The 16,522-nt window shown below is 45.8% G+C and overlaps 1 protein-coding gene across 1 annotated transcript in view; it reads right to left on the reverse strand.

Moving 5' to 3' along the window:
• LOC121554873 (mitogen-activated protein kinase kinase kinase 13) overlaps window positions 1–15,935 on the reverse strand; it is a 54,987-nt gene extending 39,052 nt beyond the window's left edge. Inside the window, exons 1-2 of the mRNA XM_045215371.1 lie at window positions 15,744–15,935; window positions 4,223–4,381 (exon numbers count right to left, since the gene is read on the reverse strand). Of these exons, the coding sequence (XP_045071306.1) occupies window positions 4,223–4,381; window positions 15,744–15,898 (314 nt within the window). The 5' untranslated portion in view covers window positions 15,899–15,935. The remainder of the gene's footprint in view (window positions 1–4,222; window positions 4,382–15,743) is intronic.
• Between the last annotated feature and the right edge of the window lie 587 nt (window positions 15,936–16,522).

The raw sequence follows: 16,522 nt of genomic DNA on the forward strand, positions 1-16,522 counted from the left end.
GTGGACATTCTCAATTTTTCCCCTAACCCATCTGTCTATCTCCTCATTTGAATTCCATGCTGTCACAGTCACTAGCCCATTTAAGCTTAATATCCTTGTCATCTATCGCCCTCCAGGTTCCCTTGGAGAGTTCATCAACGAGCTTGACGCCTTGATAAGTTCCTTTCCTGAGGATGGCTCACCCCTCACAGTTTTGGGGGATTTCAACCTCCCTATGTCCACGTTTGACTCATTTCTCTCTGCCTCCTTCTTTCCACTCCTCTCCTCTTTTGACCTCACCCTCTCACCGTCCCCCCTACTCACAAGGCAGGCAATACGCTTGACCTCATCTTCACTAGATGCTGCTCCTCTACTAATCTCACTGCAACTCCCCTCCATGTCTCCGACCACTACTTTGTTTCCTTTTCTCTCTCGCTCTCCTCCCACACTACTCACTCTGCCCCTACACAGATGGTAATGCGCCGCCGCAACCTTCGCTCTCTCTCTCCCACTACTCTCTCCTCTTCCATCCTATCATCTCTTCCCTCTGCTCAATCCTTCTCCCTCCAATCTCCTGATTCTGCCTCCTCAACCCTCCTCTCCTCCCTTTCTGCATCCTTTGACTCTCTGTGTCCCCTATCCTCCCGGCCGGCTCGGTCCTCCCCTCCAGCTCCGTGGCTTGATGACTCACTGCGAGCTCACAGAACAGAGCTCCGGGCAGCGGAGCGGAAATGGAAGAAAACTAAACTCCCTACCGACCTGGCATCTTTTCACTCCCTCCTCTCTACATTTTCTTCATCTGTTTCTGCTGCTAAGGCCACCTTCTACCACTCTAAATTCCAAGCATCTGCCTCTAACCCTAGGAAGCTCTTTGCCACATTTTCCTCCCTCCTGAATCCCCCCCTCCTCTCTCTCTGTGGATGACTTCGTCAACCACTTTGAAAAAGAAGGTTGACGACATCCGATCCTCGTTTGTTAAGTCTAATGACACTGCTGGTCCTGCTCACACTGCCCTACCCTATGCTTTGACTTCTTTCTCCCCTCTCTCTCCAGATAAAATCCTGCGACTTGTGACTGCAGGCCGCCCAACAACCTGCCCGCTTGACCCCATCCCCTCCTCCCTTCTCCAGACCATCTCCGGTGACCTTCTCCCCTACCTCACCTCGCTGATCAACTCATCCTTGACCGCCGGCCATGTCCCTTCCGTCTTCAAGAGAGCGAGAGTTGCTCCCCTTCTCAAAAAACCAACACTCGACCCCACTGACGTCAACAACTACAGACCAGTATCCCTTCTCTCTTTTCTTTCCAAAACTATTGAGCGTGCCGTCTTTAGCCAACTCTCTTGCTATCTCTCTCAGAATGACCTTCTTGATCCAAACCAATCAGGTTTCAGGACTGGTCATTCAACTGAGACTGCTCTCCTCTGTGTCACGGAGACTCTCCGCACTGCTAAAGCTAACTCTCTCTCCTCTGCTCTTGTCCTTCTAGACCTGTCTGCTGCCTTTGATACTGTGAACCATCAGATCCTCCTCTCCACCCTCTCCGAGCTGGGCATCTCCGGCGCGGCTCACTCCTGGATTGCGTCCTACCTGACCGGTCGCTCCTACCAAGTGGCGTGGCGAGAAGCTGTCCCCGCACCACGTGCTCTCACCACTGGTGTCCCCCAAGGCTCAGTTCTAGGCCCTCTCCTTTTCTCCCTATACACCAAGTCACTTGGCTCTGTCATATCCTCACATGGTCTCTCCTATCATTGCTACGCTGACGATACACAACTAATCTTCTCCTTTCCCCCTTCTGATAACCAGGTGGCGAATCGCATCTCTGCATGTCTGGCAGACATATCAGTATGGATGACGGATCACCACCTCAAGCTGAACCCTGGCAAGACGGAGCTGCTCTTCCTCCCGGGGAAGGACTGCCCGTTCCATGATCTCGCCATCACGGTTGACAACTCCGCTGTGTCCTCCTCCCAGAGTGCGAAGAGCCTAGGCGTGACCCTGGACAACACCCTGTCGTTCTCCGCCAACATCAAGGCGGTGACCCGCTCCTGCAGGTTCATGCTCTACAACATTCGGAGAGTACGACCCTGCCTTACACAGGAAGCGGCACAGGTCCTAATCCAGGCACTTGTCATCTCCCGTCTGGACTACTGCAACTCGCTGTTGGCTGGCCTCCCTGCCTGTGCCATTAAACCCCTACAACTCATCCAGAATGCCGCAGCCCGTCTGGTGTTCAACCTTCCCAAGTTCTCTCACGTCACCCCCCTCCTCCGCACACTCCACTGGCTTCCAGTTGAAGCTCGCATCCGCTACAAGACCATGGTGCTTGCCTATGGAGCAGTGAGGGGAACGGCACCTCTGTACCTTCAGGCTCTGATCAGTCCCTACACCCAAACGAGGGCATTGCGCTCATCCACCTCTGGCCTGCTGGCTCCCCTTCCTCTGCGGAAGCATAGTTCCCGCTCAGCCCAGTCAAAACTGTTCGCTGCTCTGGCACCCCAATGGTGGAACAAGCTCCCTCACGACGCCAGGACAGCGGAGTCACTCACCACCTTCCGGAGACATTTGAAACCCCACCTCTTTAAGGAATACCTGGGATAGGATAAAGGAATCTTTCTACCCCCCCCCCAATTGTAAAGTGGTTATCCCACTGGCTATAGGGTGAACGCACCAATTTGTGAGTCGCTCTGGCTAAGAGCGTCTGCTAAATGACGTTAATGTGCCCTTGAGCAAGGCACTTAACCCTAATTGCTCCTGTAAGTCGCTCTGGATAAGAGCGTCTGCTAAATGACTAAAATGTAAAATGTAAATGTTAAAGTAATGGACTGTCGTTTCTCTTTGCTTATTTGAGCTTTTCTTGCCATAATATGGACTAGGTCTTTTACCAAACAGGGCTATCTTCTGTATACCCCCCCACCTTGTCACAACACAACTGATTGGCTCAAACGCATTAAGAAGGAAATAAATTCCACAAATTAACTTTTAAGAAGGCACACCTGTTAATTGAAATGCATTCCAGGTGACTACCTCATGAAGCTGGTTGAGAGAATGCCAAGCGTGTGCAAAGCTGTCATCAAGGCAAAGGGTGGCTATTTGAATAATCTCAAATATATTTTGATTTGTTTTACACTTTTTTGGTTACTACATGATTCCATATGTGTTATTTCATAGTGTTGATGTTTTCACTATTATTCTACAATGTAGAAAATAGTACAAAATAAAGAAAAACCCTTGAATGAGTAGGTGTGTCCAAATGTTTGACTGGTAGTATATATGTTACAGTGTTCTTGTAATAATACTTATATTGGCAAAATATCCTTGAAAGTATGCCCACTAATAGACGTCAAGATATCACCTCTGCCAGTTGCGAGACACTTTATTGAACAAAATCATTCTATTACTGAATTGCGTTGCGTCGGCAAAAAGTGTATCCACCCCGTAGAGGAGGGGACTATGACAACAAACGACTCCATAGAGAAGCCATGTGGATATATACATTAAATTCAGTATCTCCACACGGTTTAAACAAATCATTGGATTTCACCTCCTTCCTACAGTATAAGCCACATTTAGACCGTTATAAAAGAACACTGTCCATATCAGATTTTGCATATGTTTTATGAGTTGGCCCCACATATTTATGAACGGCTTTGCCTGATGTCCTTTGTGGTGGGCCTTTGTGGTTTGCCTGATGTCCTTTGTGGTGGGCCTTTGTGGTTTGCCTGATGTCCTTTGTGGTGGGCTATCTCATGGATTTATATGTATTTAGGTGAGTTGCCCTTCGTGCCCGCCCCCATACCCTATAATTATTTATCTCTTTGTGACTCATTTGTATACAGGTAGCCACATCCCTGATTGGCCGATGAGTGGCAACCCTGATTTAGAATCACCTGCTGCTCATTGGTTGTTCTTTACAAATGCTGTTTTGAATTAAAGCAAATGGTACCAACACACTGAAGAAGGCTGTAACGCCGAAACGTCTGCGATGATATCTGATATCTGATATCTGTGATGCAACACGTCTGTGATGATATCTGATATCTGATATCTGTGATGCAACACGTCTGCGATGATATCTGATATCTGATATCTGTGATGCAACACGTCTGTGATGATATCTGATATCTGTGATGCAACATGTTTGAGTGAGAACCTCTTTGTTTGGCTGGTTTGGTTCTTACCAGGCTTCTGGGAGAGAGATGGTTAGACATGGTTCTCTTTTCAGGACTTATTGTTGTACTCACCAGATGTCTACTTTCTCAGACACCGGTTCGTTCCTGATGACCTCTGGGGCCATCCAGGCCACCGTACCAGCGAACGACATCTGAGTGCTCTTATCACTGAGCTCCTTGGATGTCCCGAAGTCACTGATCTTCACTGTGTCTTGTTGGGTCACCAGCACACTGAGGGAGAAGGGGAGCAGAGTGACATCCAGAGCATATACAGTAGGACCTCAATGGACAAAACACAACGTGAAGGACCTCAATGGACAAAATACAACGTGAAGGACCTCAATGGACAAAACACAACGTGAAGGACCTCAATGGACAAAACACAACGTGAAGGACCTCAATGGACAAAATACAACGTGAAGGACCTCAATGGACAAAACACAACGTGAAGGACCTCAATGGACAAAACACAACGTGAAGGACCTCAATGGACAAAACACAACGTGAAGGACCTCAATGGACAAAACACAACGTGAAGGACCTCAATGGACAAAACACAACGTGAAGGACCTCAATGGACAAAACACAACGTGAATTTGAGGAATTACAAATATGTGGGCAATAACCTATAACCAATAACCAATAACCTATAACCAATAACCTATAACCTATAACCTATAACCTATAACCAATAACCAATAACCAATAACCAAAAACCTATAACCAATAACCAATAACCTATAACCTATAACCTATAACCAATAACCTATAACCTATAACCAATAACCTATAACCAATAACCTATAACCAATAACCAATAACCTCTAACCTATATCCAATAACCTATAACCAATAACCTATAACCAATAACCAATAACCTATAACCAATAACCTATAACCAATAACCAATAACCTCTAACCTATATCCAATAACCAATAACCTATAACCAATAACCAATAACCAATAACCTATAACCAATAACCAATAACCTATAACCAATAACCTCTAACCTATATCCAATAACCAATAACCTATAACCAATAACCAATAACCAATAACCTATAACCTATAACCAATAACCTATAACCAATAACCTATAACCAATAACCAATAACCTCTAACCTATAACCAATAACCTATAACCTATAACCTATAACCTATAACCTATATCCAATAACCAATAACCAATAACCAATAACCTATAACCTATATCCAATAACCAATAACCTATAACCTCTAACTTATAACCTCTAACCTCTAACCTTTAACCTTTAACCTCTAACTTCTAACCTCTAACCTCTAACCTCTAACCTCTAACCTCTAACCTCACCCTGGATTGGTCAATAATATAAAACCTAAGCACAAACAGGAACAGAAACACAACTCTGCCGCCAGAGAAAAATTCCTTTCTCATCAAAACATGGAGACAGACAGACAGAAGGTCTTTGAGACTGACAGACAGAAGGTCTTTGAGACTGACAGACAGAAGGTCTTTGAGACTGACAGACAGAAGGTCTTTGAGACTGACAGACAGAAGGTATTTGAGACTGACAGACAGACAGAAGGTCTTTGAGACTGACAGACAGACAGAAGGTCTTTGAGACTGACAGACAGACAGACAGGTCTTTGAGACTGACAGACAGACAGGTCTTTGAGACTGACAGACAGACAGGTCTTTGAGACTGACAGACAGAAAGTCTTTGAGACTGACAGACAGACAGAAGGTCTTTGAGACTGACAGACAGAAAGTCTTTGAGACTGACAGACAGACAGAAGGTCTTTGAGACTGACAGACAGACAGAAGGTCTTTGAGACTGACAGACAGACAGACAGACAGATAGACTGACAGAAGGTCTTTGAGACTGACAGACAGAAGGTCTTTGAGACTGACAGACAGAAGGTATTTGAGACTGACAGACATACAGAAGGTCTTTGAGACTGACAGACGGACAGAAGGTATTTGAGACTGACAGACAGACAGAAGGTCTTTGTGTGGTCTTCGTATTGTAATGATACTGTTCAGGAAGTCACAGCGAACTACAGCATATTCCTCCTGTCTCTGTCTTTATACAGCTGACTAACATAGTTAAACACTGCTGACTAACAGAGTTTAATACTGCTGACTAACAGAGTTTAATACTGCTGACTAACAGAGTTTAATACTTCTGACTAACAGAGTTTAAAATACTGCTGACTAACAGAGTTTAATACTGCTGACTAACAGAGTTTAATACTGCTGACTAACAGAGTTTAATACTTCTGACTAACAGAGTTTAATACTGCTGACTAACAGAGTTTAAAATACTGCTGACTAACAGAGTTTAAAATACTGCTGACTAACAGAGTTTAAAATACTGCTGACTAACAGAGTTTAAAATACTGCTGACTAACAGAGTTTAAAATACTGCTGACTAACAGAGTTTAAAATACTGCTGACTAACAGAGTTTAATACTGCTGACTAACAGAGTTTAATACTTCTGACTAACAGAGTTTAAAATACTGCTGACTAACAGAGTTTAATACTGCTGACTAATAGAGTTTAATACTGCTGACTAATAGAGTTTAATACTTCTGACTAATAGAGTTTAATACTGCTGACTAATAGAGTTTAATACTGCTGACTAATAGAGTTTAATACTGCTGACTAATAGAGTTTAATACTGCTGACTAACAGAGTTTAATACTGCTGACTAACAGAGTTTAAAATACTGCTGACTAATAGAGTTTAATACTGCTGACTAATAGAGTTTAATACTGCTGACTAACATAGTTTAATACTTCTGACTAACAGAGTTTAATACTGCTGACTAACAGAGTTTAATACTGCTGACTAACATAGTTTAATACTTCTGACTAACAGAGTTTAATACTGCTGACTAACAGAGTTTAATACTGCTGACTAATAGAGTTTAATACTGCTGACTAACATAGTTTAATACTGCTGACTAACATAGTTTAATACTGCTGACTAACAGAGTTTAATACTGCTGACTAACAGAGTTTAATACTGCTGACTAACCTCTCCCACACTAACTTTACAAAATGCAAACTTGCAATGCTTTTGTTCGATTTTTTTATTGATTTTTTATGCATGGATACGATGGCTCACTGTTCGTTGTTGGCATTTCCTGCCTAAGTTTGCCCACTTTGTCAATGAAGTAATCATTAAAATAATTGGCAACATTAAAAGGTTTTGTGATGAATAAGCCATCTGATTAGCTGAAAGATGGAGTCGAATTTGTCTTTCTGCCATAATTTCATTTAAATACTCCAAAGTCTTCTTCCATCATTCTTTAAATCATTGATCTTGGCTTCATAATACAGTTTCTTCTTTTTGTTGAGTTTAGTCACATCATTTCTCAATTTGCAATAAGAAATTGTGTTTTTTACATTGGATAAAAGTAGAGACTCAGAGCTAGAAAATGGTATATCATACACTGCAGTTGAGGAAAAATGGGAAAGTAATTCTGCTTTGAAAGTTGATAAACTTGTAACCCCACTATTGAGAAAATGGCCCCTTGAATGTTTTGGTACCTACTGGAGAGCTCTTCTTTGTCTACACCCATTCAGCATCGTTCACGCCCTCTTAAGCCTTAGCCCCACCCATCTCTTTACGGATTCACATGTGAGGCCATGTGCTAAACACACGCTATATTAAATAAAATCTAAGTTTATTTGTCACATGCACAGGATACAGAAGGTGTAAACGGTACAGTGATAGTACTTGCATACTTGCATAATTGCAATTTCAAAAACAAATATTTTATCGTTATTAGATGACGTTTACCCAACACACTTGTCTAAATTGATGGGTCATGTGAAGGAAATGCTATAACCCCCCCCTCCCCCCCCAGCCACATCTAGCTGAGTGAACGGGTCACTATTGTCTAGACATGTACACATGTTCATGAAATACAATCGATGGCCGTTATCACTCCGGTTCACACTGACCGTGGCGTGTTCACACTGACCGTGGCGTGTTCACACTGACCGTGGCGTGTTCACACTGACCGTGGCGTGTGCAGAAAGTAGCCCATCACTCTTTCCTACTGATATGTCAATAGCGCCTGCTAAATTCAGGGCATCAATGTTGTTGAGAAAAGAAGCAAAACTTGTGTAGTTTTCGATGGCTAACGTTATATCTATAAAATACGGCGTGGTAGAAAGGACTGTCAACACATCCTGACCAGCTCATGTTATAGACAGAAGGATGCTACATGGCAGACCAATCCAAACTCATAGACAGAAGGATGCTACATGGCAGACCAATCCAAACTCATAGACAGAAGGATGCTACATGGCAGACCAATCCAAACTCATAGACAGAAGGATGCTACATGGCAGACCAATCCAAACTCATAGACAGAAGCATGCTACATGGCAGACCAATCCAAACTCATAGACAGAAGGATGCTACATGGCAGACCAATCCAAACTCATAGACAGAAGGATGCTACATGGCAGACCAATCCAAACTCATAGACAGAAGGATGCTACATGGCAGACCAATCCAAACTCATAGACAGAAGGATGCTACATGGCAGACCAATCCAAACTCATCTTGCGGCATGTCCAGCCCATACATTATCTCAGCCAATCATGGCTATTGGGAAGGTTCCAGTCGTTTTCCATGGCTAAACCAACTAGGCTTGTAATTTAACAATTTTATTCGTATTTATGGATGGAATACAAGTTTGTTATTAAGGCACATGAAAGTTCACATGTTCCAGAAGGCATTTCTGGCAAAAAAATTAATAAATGCTGCTCCTGTGAAGTAGTGACTTGCGACCTATGAATAGTTTCCTGAAATGAGTCACATATTATTTAGATACTGACTGTTAGCACTTGGTAACTATAGCAACACCCCAAAATAAAAAGCCTTTACATGTGCCAGGTGAACCTGCAACCACAACACTTCAATAACACACGTCATAAGATCTTCTCTAAGCATTACAGGGATATGGCTTTGAATATATACAGCAACCCCCCCCCCTCAGAGATCATTTCCCTCACTTTGTCCTCAGACTCCGTCCAGGTCTCATGGAGATTCTGCAATTCCATCCACAACGTTGTTCCGTCTTGATTGTCCCCCTTGTCTGATTTATCCTTCATTGTTATCATGGATTCACACACAGAACTGATGTCCTCTCTCAATGACTTACAGATTGCTGTCATCTTGCTGTTCTCCTGTTTCAACTCATCGAGCTGACCCTGGGAGAACTGCAAACTGTTCTTCAGGTCCTGGACCTCTCTGGTCAAACTGTTCTTCAGGTCCTGGACCTCTCTGGTCAAACTGTTCTTCAGGTCCTGGACCTCTCTGGTCAAACTGTTCTTCAGGTCCTGGACCTCTCTGGTCAAACTGTTCTTCAGGTCCTGGACCTCTCTGGTCAGGTCGTCCATTCTTTTATTAGTTGACACCACCATTATTTGGACAAAACACTTGAAGATATTTTCTTGTTGTAACAACGCCTTGTAGAACTCGTTTTGTTTGTTTAAAATATCCTTCACCTGTGATAGAGAGACACCACTGTCCTCAACGGTACTCCCGCCGGCTTTGGTCTTTGTCATGGTAACAATGTAGGTTACGCTGTTACTCCTCGTAGTTCCAGACAGGGCAGGTCCCAGGGAAGACTGGAAACAACAACAACAAACAGCAGGGATCTAGACAGCCACAAGCCCGGGACAATCCGCGGTTCCAGCCACAAGCCCGGGACAATCCGCGGTTCCAGCCACAAGCCCGGGACAATCCGCGGTTCCAGCCACAAGCCCGGGACAATCCACGGTCCCAGCCACAAGCCCGGGACAATCCGCGGTCCCAGCCACAAGCCCGGGACAATCCGCGGTTCCAGCCACAAGCCCGGGACAATCCGCGGTTCCAGCCACAAGCCCGGGACAATCCACGGTCCCAGCCACAAGCCCGGGACAATCCACGGTCCCAGCCACAAGCCGGGACAATCCGGCGGTTCCAGCCACAAGCCGGGACAATCCAGCGGTTCCAGCCACAAGCCCGGGACAATCCGCGGTTCCAGCCACAAGCCGGGACAATCGCGGTTCCAGCCACAAGCCCGGGACAATCCGCGGTTCCAGCCACAAGCCCGGGACAATCCGCGGTTCCAGCCACAAGCCCGGGACAATCCACGGTCCCAGCCACAAGCCCGGGACAATCCACGGTCCCAGCCACAAGCCCGACAATCCGCGGTCCCAGCCACAAGCCCGGACAATCCGGCGGTTCCAGCCACAAGCCCGGGACAATCCGCGGTTCCAGCCACAAGCCCGGGACAATCCGCGGTTCCAGCCACAAGCCCGGGACAATCCGCGGTTCCAGCCACAAGCCCGGGACAATCCACGGTCACAGCCACAAGCCCGGGACAATCCGCGGTTCCAGCCACAAGCCCGGGACAATCCACGGTCCCAGCCACAAGCCCGGGACAATCCACCGTCCCAACCACAAGCCCGGGACAATCCGCGGTTCCAGCCTCAAGCCTGGGACAATCCACGGTCACAGCCACAAGCCCGGGACAATCCGCGGTTCCAGCCACAAGCCCGGGACAATCCACGGTCCCAGCCACAAGCCCGGGACAATCCACCGTCCCAACCACAAGCCCGGGACAATCCACGGTCCCAGCCACAAGCCCGGGACAATCCGCGGTTCCAGCCACAAGCCCGGGACAATCCGCGGTTCCAGCCACAAGCCCGGGACAATCCACGGTCCCAGCCACAAGCCCGGGACAATCCACGGTCCCAGCCACAAGCCCGGGACAATCCGCGGTTCCAGCCACAAGCCCGGGACAATCCGCGGTTCCAGCCACAAGCCCGGGACAATCCGCGGTTCCAGCCACAAGCCCGGGACAATCCGCGGTTCCAGCCACAAGCCCGGGACAATCCGTGGTTCCAGCCACAAGCCCGGGACAATCCGCGGTTCCAGCCACAAGCCCGGGACAATCCGCGGTCCCAGCCACAAGCCCAGGACAATCCACGGTCCCAGCCTCAAGCCCGGGACAATCCACGGTCCCAGCCACAAGCCCGGGACAATCCGCGGTTCCAGCCACAAGCCCGGGACAATCCGCGGTTCCAGCCACAAGCCCGGGACAATCCGCGGTCCCAGCCACAAGCCCGGGACAATCCGCGGTCCCAGCCACGTTCAAGCCCTCAAGAAACCCTGCTAGCTTGATAGGCAGCTAGCTAGCAGATAGGCTAGCTGCTATGCCAAACAGCTCAGCAGACCCTTGGTCGGCAGGATCACTGGACAGATAGCAGCGGTCCCAGCAACTGATGCCAACCGCGTCGCGGGATCCAAATTCAAACGTTAGCTAGCTAGTAACCAAACTTTTTCAATAGAATTTCAAAACTTTCCAAAACAACAAACTTTCCAAAACAACAAACCGAGCTCTCCCTCGTTCAACAGGAAGTGATGACAGGAAGTGACGAGTAAGACAGCACAGTGATTACAGTAGGTAGGCACAGTGATTACAGTGGGAAAGCACAGTGATTACAGTAAGAAAGCACAGTGATTACAGTTGGAAAGCACAGTGATTACAGTGGGAAAGCACAGTGATTACAGTAAGAAAGCACAGTGATTACAGTAGGAAAGCACAGTGATTACAGTAGGAAGAGAAGCAGAAAGCAGGTCAGTGCAGTATGTACAAAGATAGGCCCGCTCATATGTCTGACATGTTAAATACAGTTGAAGTGAGAAGTTTACATACACCTTAGCCAAATACATTTAAACTAAGTTTTTCACAATTCCTGACATTTAATCCTAGTAAAAATTCCCTGTTTTAGGTCAAGTTAGGATCACCACTTTATTTTAAGAATGTGAAATGTCAGAATAATAGTAGAGAGAATTATTTATTAAAGCTTTTATTTCTTTCATCACATTCCCAGTGGGTCAGAAGTTTACATACACTCTATTAGTATTTGGTAGCATTGCCTTTAAATTGTTTAACTTGGGTCAAACATTTCGGGTAGCCTTCCACAAGCTTCCCACAATAAGTTGGGTGAATTTTGTCCCATTCCTCCTGACAGAGCTGGTGTAACTGAGTCAGGTTTGTAGGCCTCCTTGCTCGCACACGCTTTTTCAGTTCTGCCCACACATTTCCTATAGGATTGAGGTCAGGGCTCTGTGATGGCCACTCCAATACCTTGACTTTGTTGTCCTTAAGCCATTTTGCCACAACTTTGGAAGTATGCTTGGGGTCATTGTCCATTTGGAAGACCCCATTTGCGACCAAGCTTTAACTTCCTGACTGATGTCTTGAGATGTTGCTTCAATATATCCACATAATTTTGCTTCCTCATGATGCCATCTATTTTGTGAAGTGCACCAGTCCCTCCTGCAGCAAAGCACCCCCACAGCATGATGCTGCCACCCCCGTGCTTCACGGTTGGGATGGTGTTCTTCGGCTTGCAAGCATCCCCCTTTTTCCTCCAAACATAACGATGGTCATTATGGCCAAACAGTTTAAATTTTTGTTTCAAAACACCAGAGGACATTTCTCCAAAAAGTACGATCTTTGTCCCCATGTGCAGTTGCAAACCGTAGTCTGGCTTTTTTATGGCGGTTTTGGAGCAGTGGCTTCTTCCTTGCTGAGCGGCCTTTCAGGTTATGTCGATATAGGACTCGTTTTACTGTGGATATACAGTGAGGGAAAAAAGTATTTGATCCCCTGCTGATTTTGTACGTTTGCCCACTGACAAAGACATGATCAGTCTATAATTTTAATGGTAGGTTTATTTGAACAGTGAGAGACAGAATAACAACAAATAAATCCAGAAAAACGCATGTCAAAAATGTTATCAATTGATTTGCATTTTAATGAGGGAAGTAAGTATTTGACCCCTCTGCAAAACATAACTTAGTACTTGGTGGCAAAACCCTTGTTGGCAGTCACAGAGGTCAGACGTTTCTTGTAGTTGGCCACCAGGTTTGCACACATCTCAGGAGGGATTTTGTCCCACTCCACTTTGCAGATCTTCTCCAAGTCATTAAGGTTTCGAGCCTGACGTTTGGCATCTCGAACCTTCAGCTCCCTCCACAGATTTTCTATGGGATTAAGGTCTGGAGACTGGCTAGGCCACTCCAGGACCTTAATGGGATTCTTCTTGAGCCACTCCTTCGTTGCCTTGGCCGTGTGTTTTGGGTTATTGTCATGCTGGAATACCCATCCACGACCCATTTGCAATGCCCTGGCTGAGGGAAGGAGGTTCTCACCCAAGATTTGACGGTACATGGCCCCGTCCATTGTCCCTTTGATGCGGTGAAGTTGTCCTGTCCCCTTAGCAGAAAAACACCCCCAAAGCATAATGTTTCCACCTCCATGTTTGACGGTGGGGATGGTGTTCTTGGGGTCATAGGCAGCATTCCTCCTCCTCCAAACACAGCGAGTTGAGTTGATGCCAAAGAGCTCGATTTTGGTCTCATCTGACCACAACACTTTCACCCAGTTCTCCTCTGAATCATTCAGATGTTCATTGGCAAACTTCAGGCGGCCCTGTATATGTGCTTTCTTGAGCAGGGGGACCTTGCGGGCGGTGCAGGATTTCAGTCCTTCACGGCGTAGTGTGTTACCAATTGTTTTCTTGGTGACTATGGTCCCAGCTGCCTTGAGATCATTGACAAGATCCTCCCGTGTAGTTCTGGGCTGATTCCTCACCGTTCTCATGATCATTGCAACTCCACGAGGTGAGATCTTGCATGGAGCCCCAGGCCGAGGGAGACTGACAGTTCTTTTGTGTTTCTTCCATTTGCGAATAATCGCACCAACTGTTGTCACCTTCTCACCAAGCTGCTTGGCGATGGTCTTGTAGCCCATTCCAGCCTTGTGTAGGTCTACAATCTTGTCCCTGACATCCTTGGAGAGCTCTTTGGTCTTGGCCATGGTGGAGAGTTTGGAATCTGATTGATTGATTGCTTCTGTGGACAGGTGTCTTTTATACAGGTAACAAACTGAGATTAGGAGCACTCCCTTTAAGAGTGTGCTCCTAATCTCAGCTCGTTACCCGTATAAACCTGGGAGCCAGACATCTTTCTTATTGAGAGGGGGTCAAATACTTATTTCCCTCATTAAAATGCAAATCAATTGATAACATTTTTGACATGCGTTTTTCTGGATTTTTTGTTGTTATTCTGTCTCTCACTGTTCAAATAAACCTACCATTAAAATTATAGACTGATCATTTATTTGTCAGTGGGCAAACGACAAAATCAGCAGGGATCAAATACTTTTTTCCCTCACTGTAGATACTTTTGTACCTGTTTCCTCCAGCATCTTCACAAGGTCCTTTGCTGTTGTTCTGGGATTGATTTGCACTTTTCGCACCAAAGTACGTTAATCTCTAGGAGACAGAACGTGTCTCCTTCCTGAGCGGTATGACGGCTGCGTGGTCCCATGGTGTTTATACTTGCGTACTATTGTTTGTACAGATGAACGTGATACCTTCAGGCATTTGGAAATTGCTCCCAAGGATGAACCAGACTTGTGGAGGTCTACATTTTTTGGGGGCTGATTTCTTTTGAGTTTCCCATGATGTCAAGCAAAGAGGCACTGAGTTTGAAGGTAGGCCTTGAAATACATCCACAGGTACACCTCCAATTGACTCAAATGATGTCAATTAGCCTATCAGAAGCTTCTAAAGCCATTACATCATTTTCTGGAATCCAAGCTGTTTAAAGGCACAGTCAACTTAGCGTATGTAAACTTCTGACCCACTGGAATTGTGATACAGTGAATTATAAGTGAAATAATCTGTCTGTAAACAATTGTTGGAAAAATTGCTTGTGTCATGCACAAAGTAGATGTCCTAACTGACTTGCAAAACTATAGTTTGTTAACAAGAAATTTGTTGAATGGTTGAAAAACGAGTTTTAATGACTCCAACCTAAGTGTTTGTAAACTTCCGACTTCAACTGTAAAGTTCAAATCATTACCGATGACCAAGACACGTTATATAGAGCTCCCAAAGTTCAAATCACTACCAATGTCATTTATGAAAAAACTGTTGTAGGTAGAAGCATCCGACAAGGCTTTTCTCTATTACCTTTATTATTTGGAGGCTCTCCTTTCCTCCTTCTTCTCTGTTACTGAGTTGATTTATTTACCTAAACTGCTGCATCTTTGATGTCTTACATTTTTTACATGTTAGTCATTTAGTAGACGCTCTTATACAGAGTTGGGGTTAGGGGAGGGTTAGGGGAGGGTTGGGGTTAGGGGAGGGTTAGGGTTAGGGGAGGGTTGGGGTTAGGGGAAGGGTTGGGATTAGAGTTAGGGGAGGGTTGTGGTTACGGTTAGGGGAGGGTTGGGATTAGGAGAGGGTTGGGGTTAGGGAAGGGTTGGGGTTAGGGGAGGGTTGGGGTTAGGGAAGGGTTGGTTAGGGGAGGGTTGGGGTTAGGGGAGGGTTGGGGTTAGGGGAGGGTTGGGGTTAGGGTTAGGGGAGGGTTGTGGTTAGGGGAGGGTTGGGGTTAGGGTTAGGGGAGGGTTGGGGTTAGGGGAGGGTTGGGGTTAGGGTTAGGGGAGGGTTGTGGTTGGGGTTAGGGGAGGGTTGGATGGAGGGATAGGGGAGGTTGGGGTTAGGGTTAGGAGATGGACACTCACTTGGGTGACTTGAGGTCTCTGTGTATGATCTTGTGGAGGTGCAGGTAGTTCATCCCAGAGGCGATCCCTGAGGCCCAGTCCACCAGCAGTCTGGGGGTTACCTTCCGTCCAGCCCTCAGAACCTCATAGAGCTGGCCCTGGGAACAGTACTCCATTAATATACAGTAACACGGAGCCTGGGTGCACACACCCCTGGAGAGGAGAGAGAAGAGAGGGAGGAGAGGAAGGAGAAGAGGAGAAGAGAGGATGAGTTATAAAGTAAAAAAGATGTGACACTGTACTCCATAATGGTACAATAGAACGGAGCTGGGGTGCACGACAGAAGGGCGACACTGAGAGAGACATTTAGGGCAGATTTCCTAGACACAGATTAAGTTTAGTACTAGACTGAAAAGCAACTTGACATCATACAACAGCAACAACTCCTGTAGCAACTCCTCAAACAATAGTTCCGCTTGATGGTCTCAGGGTGTTTTCACATATAGTCCTCTTTAAAAGAACTGATCTCAGTCCTCTTTAAAAGAACTGATCTCAGTCCTCTTTAAAATAACTGATCTCAGTCCTCTTTAAAAGAACTGGTCTCAGTCCTCTTTAAAAGAACTGATCTCAGTCCTCTTTAAAAGAACTGATCTCAGTCCTCTTTAAAAGAACTGATCTCAGTCCTCTTTAAAAGAACTGATCTCAGTCCTCTTTAATGTGAACTCTGGGGTAAAAAAAAGCCAAAGAACTCACGTATCTTGCCCTTGCCTTTGAATGATGACTCAACTCTTTCACCAGTT

Source organism: Coregonus clupeaformis, unplaced genomic scaffold, assembly GCF_020615455.1.
Source record: "Coregonus clupeaformis isolate EN_2021a unplaced genomic scaffold, ASM2061545v1 scaf0433, whole genome shotgun sequence".
Classification (NCBI taxonomy): domain Eukaryota; kingdom Metazoa; phylum Chordata; class Actinopteri; order Salmoniformes; family Salmonidae; genus Coregonus; species Coregonus clupeaformis.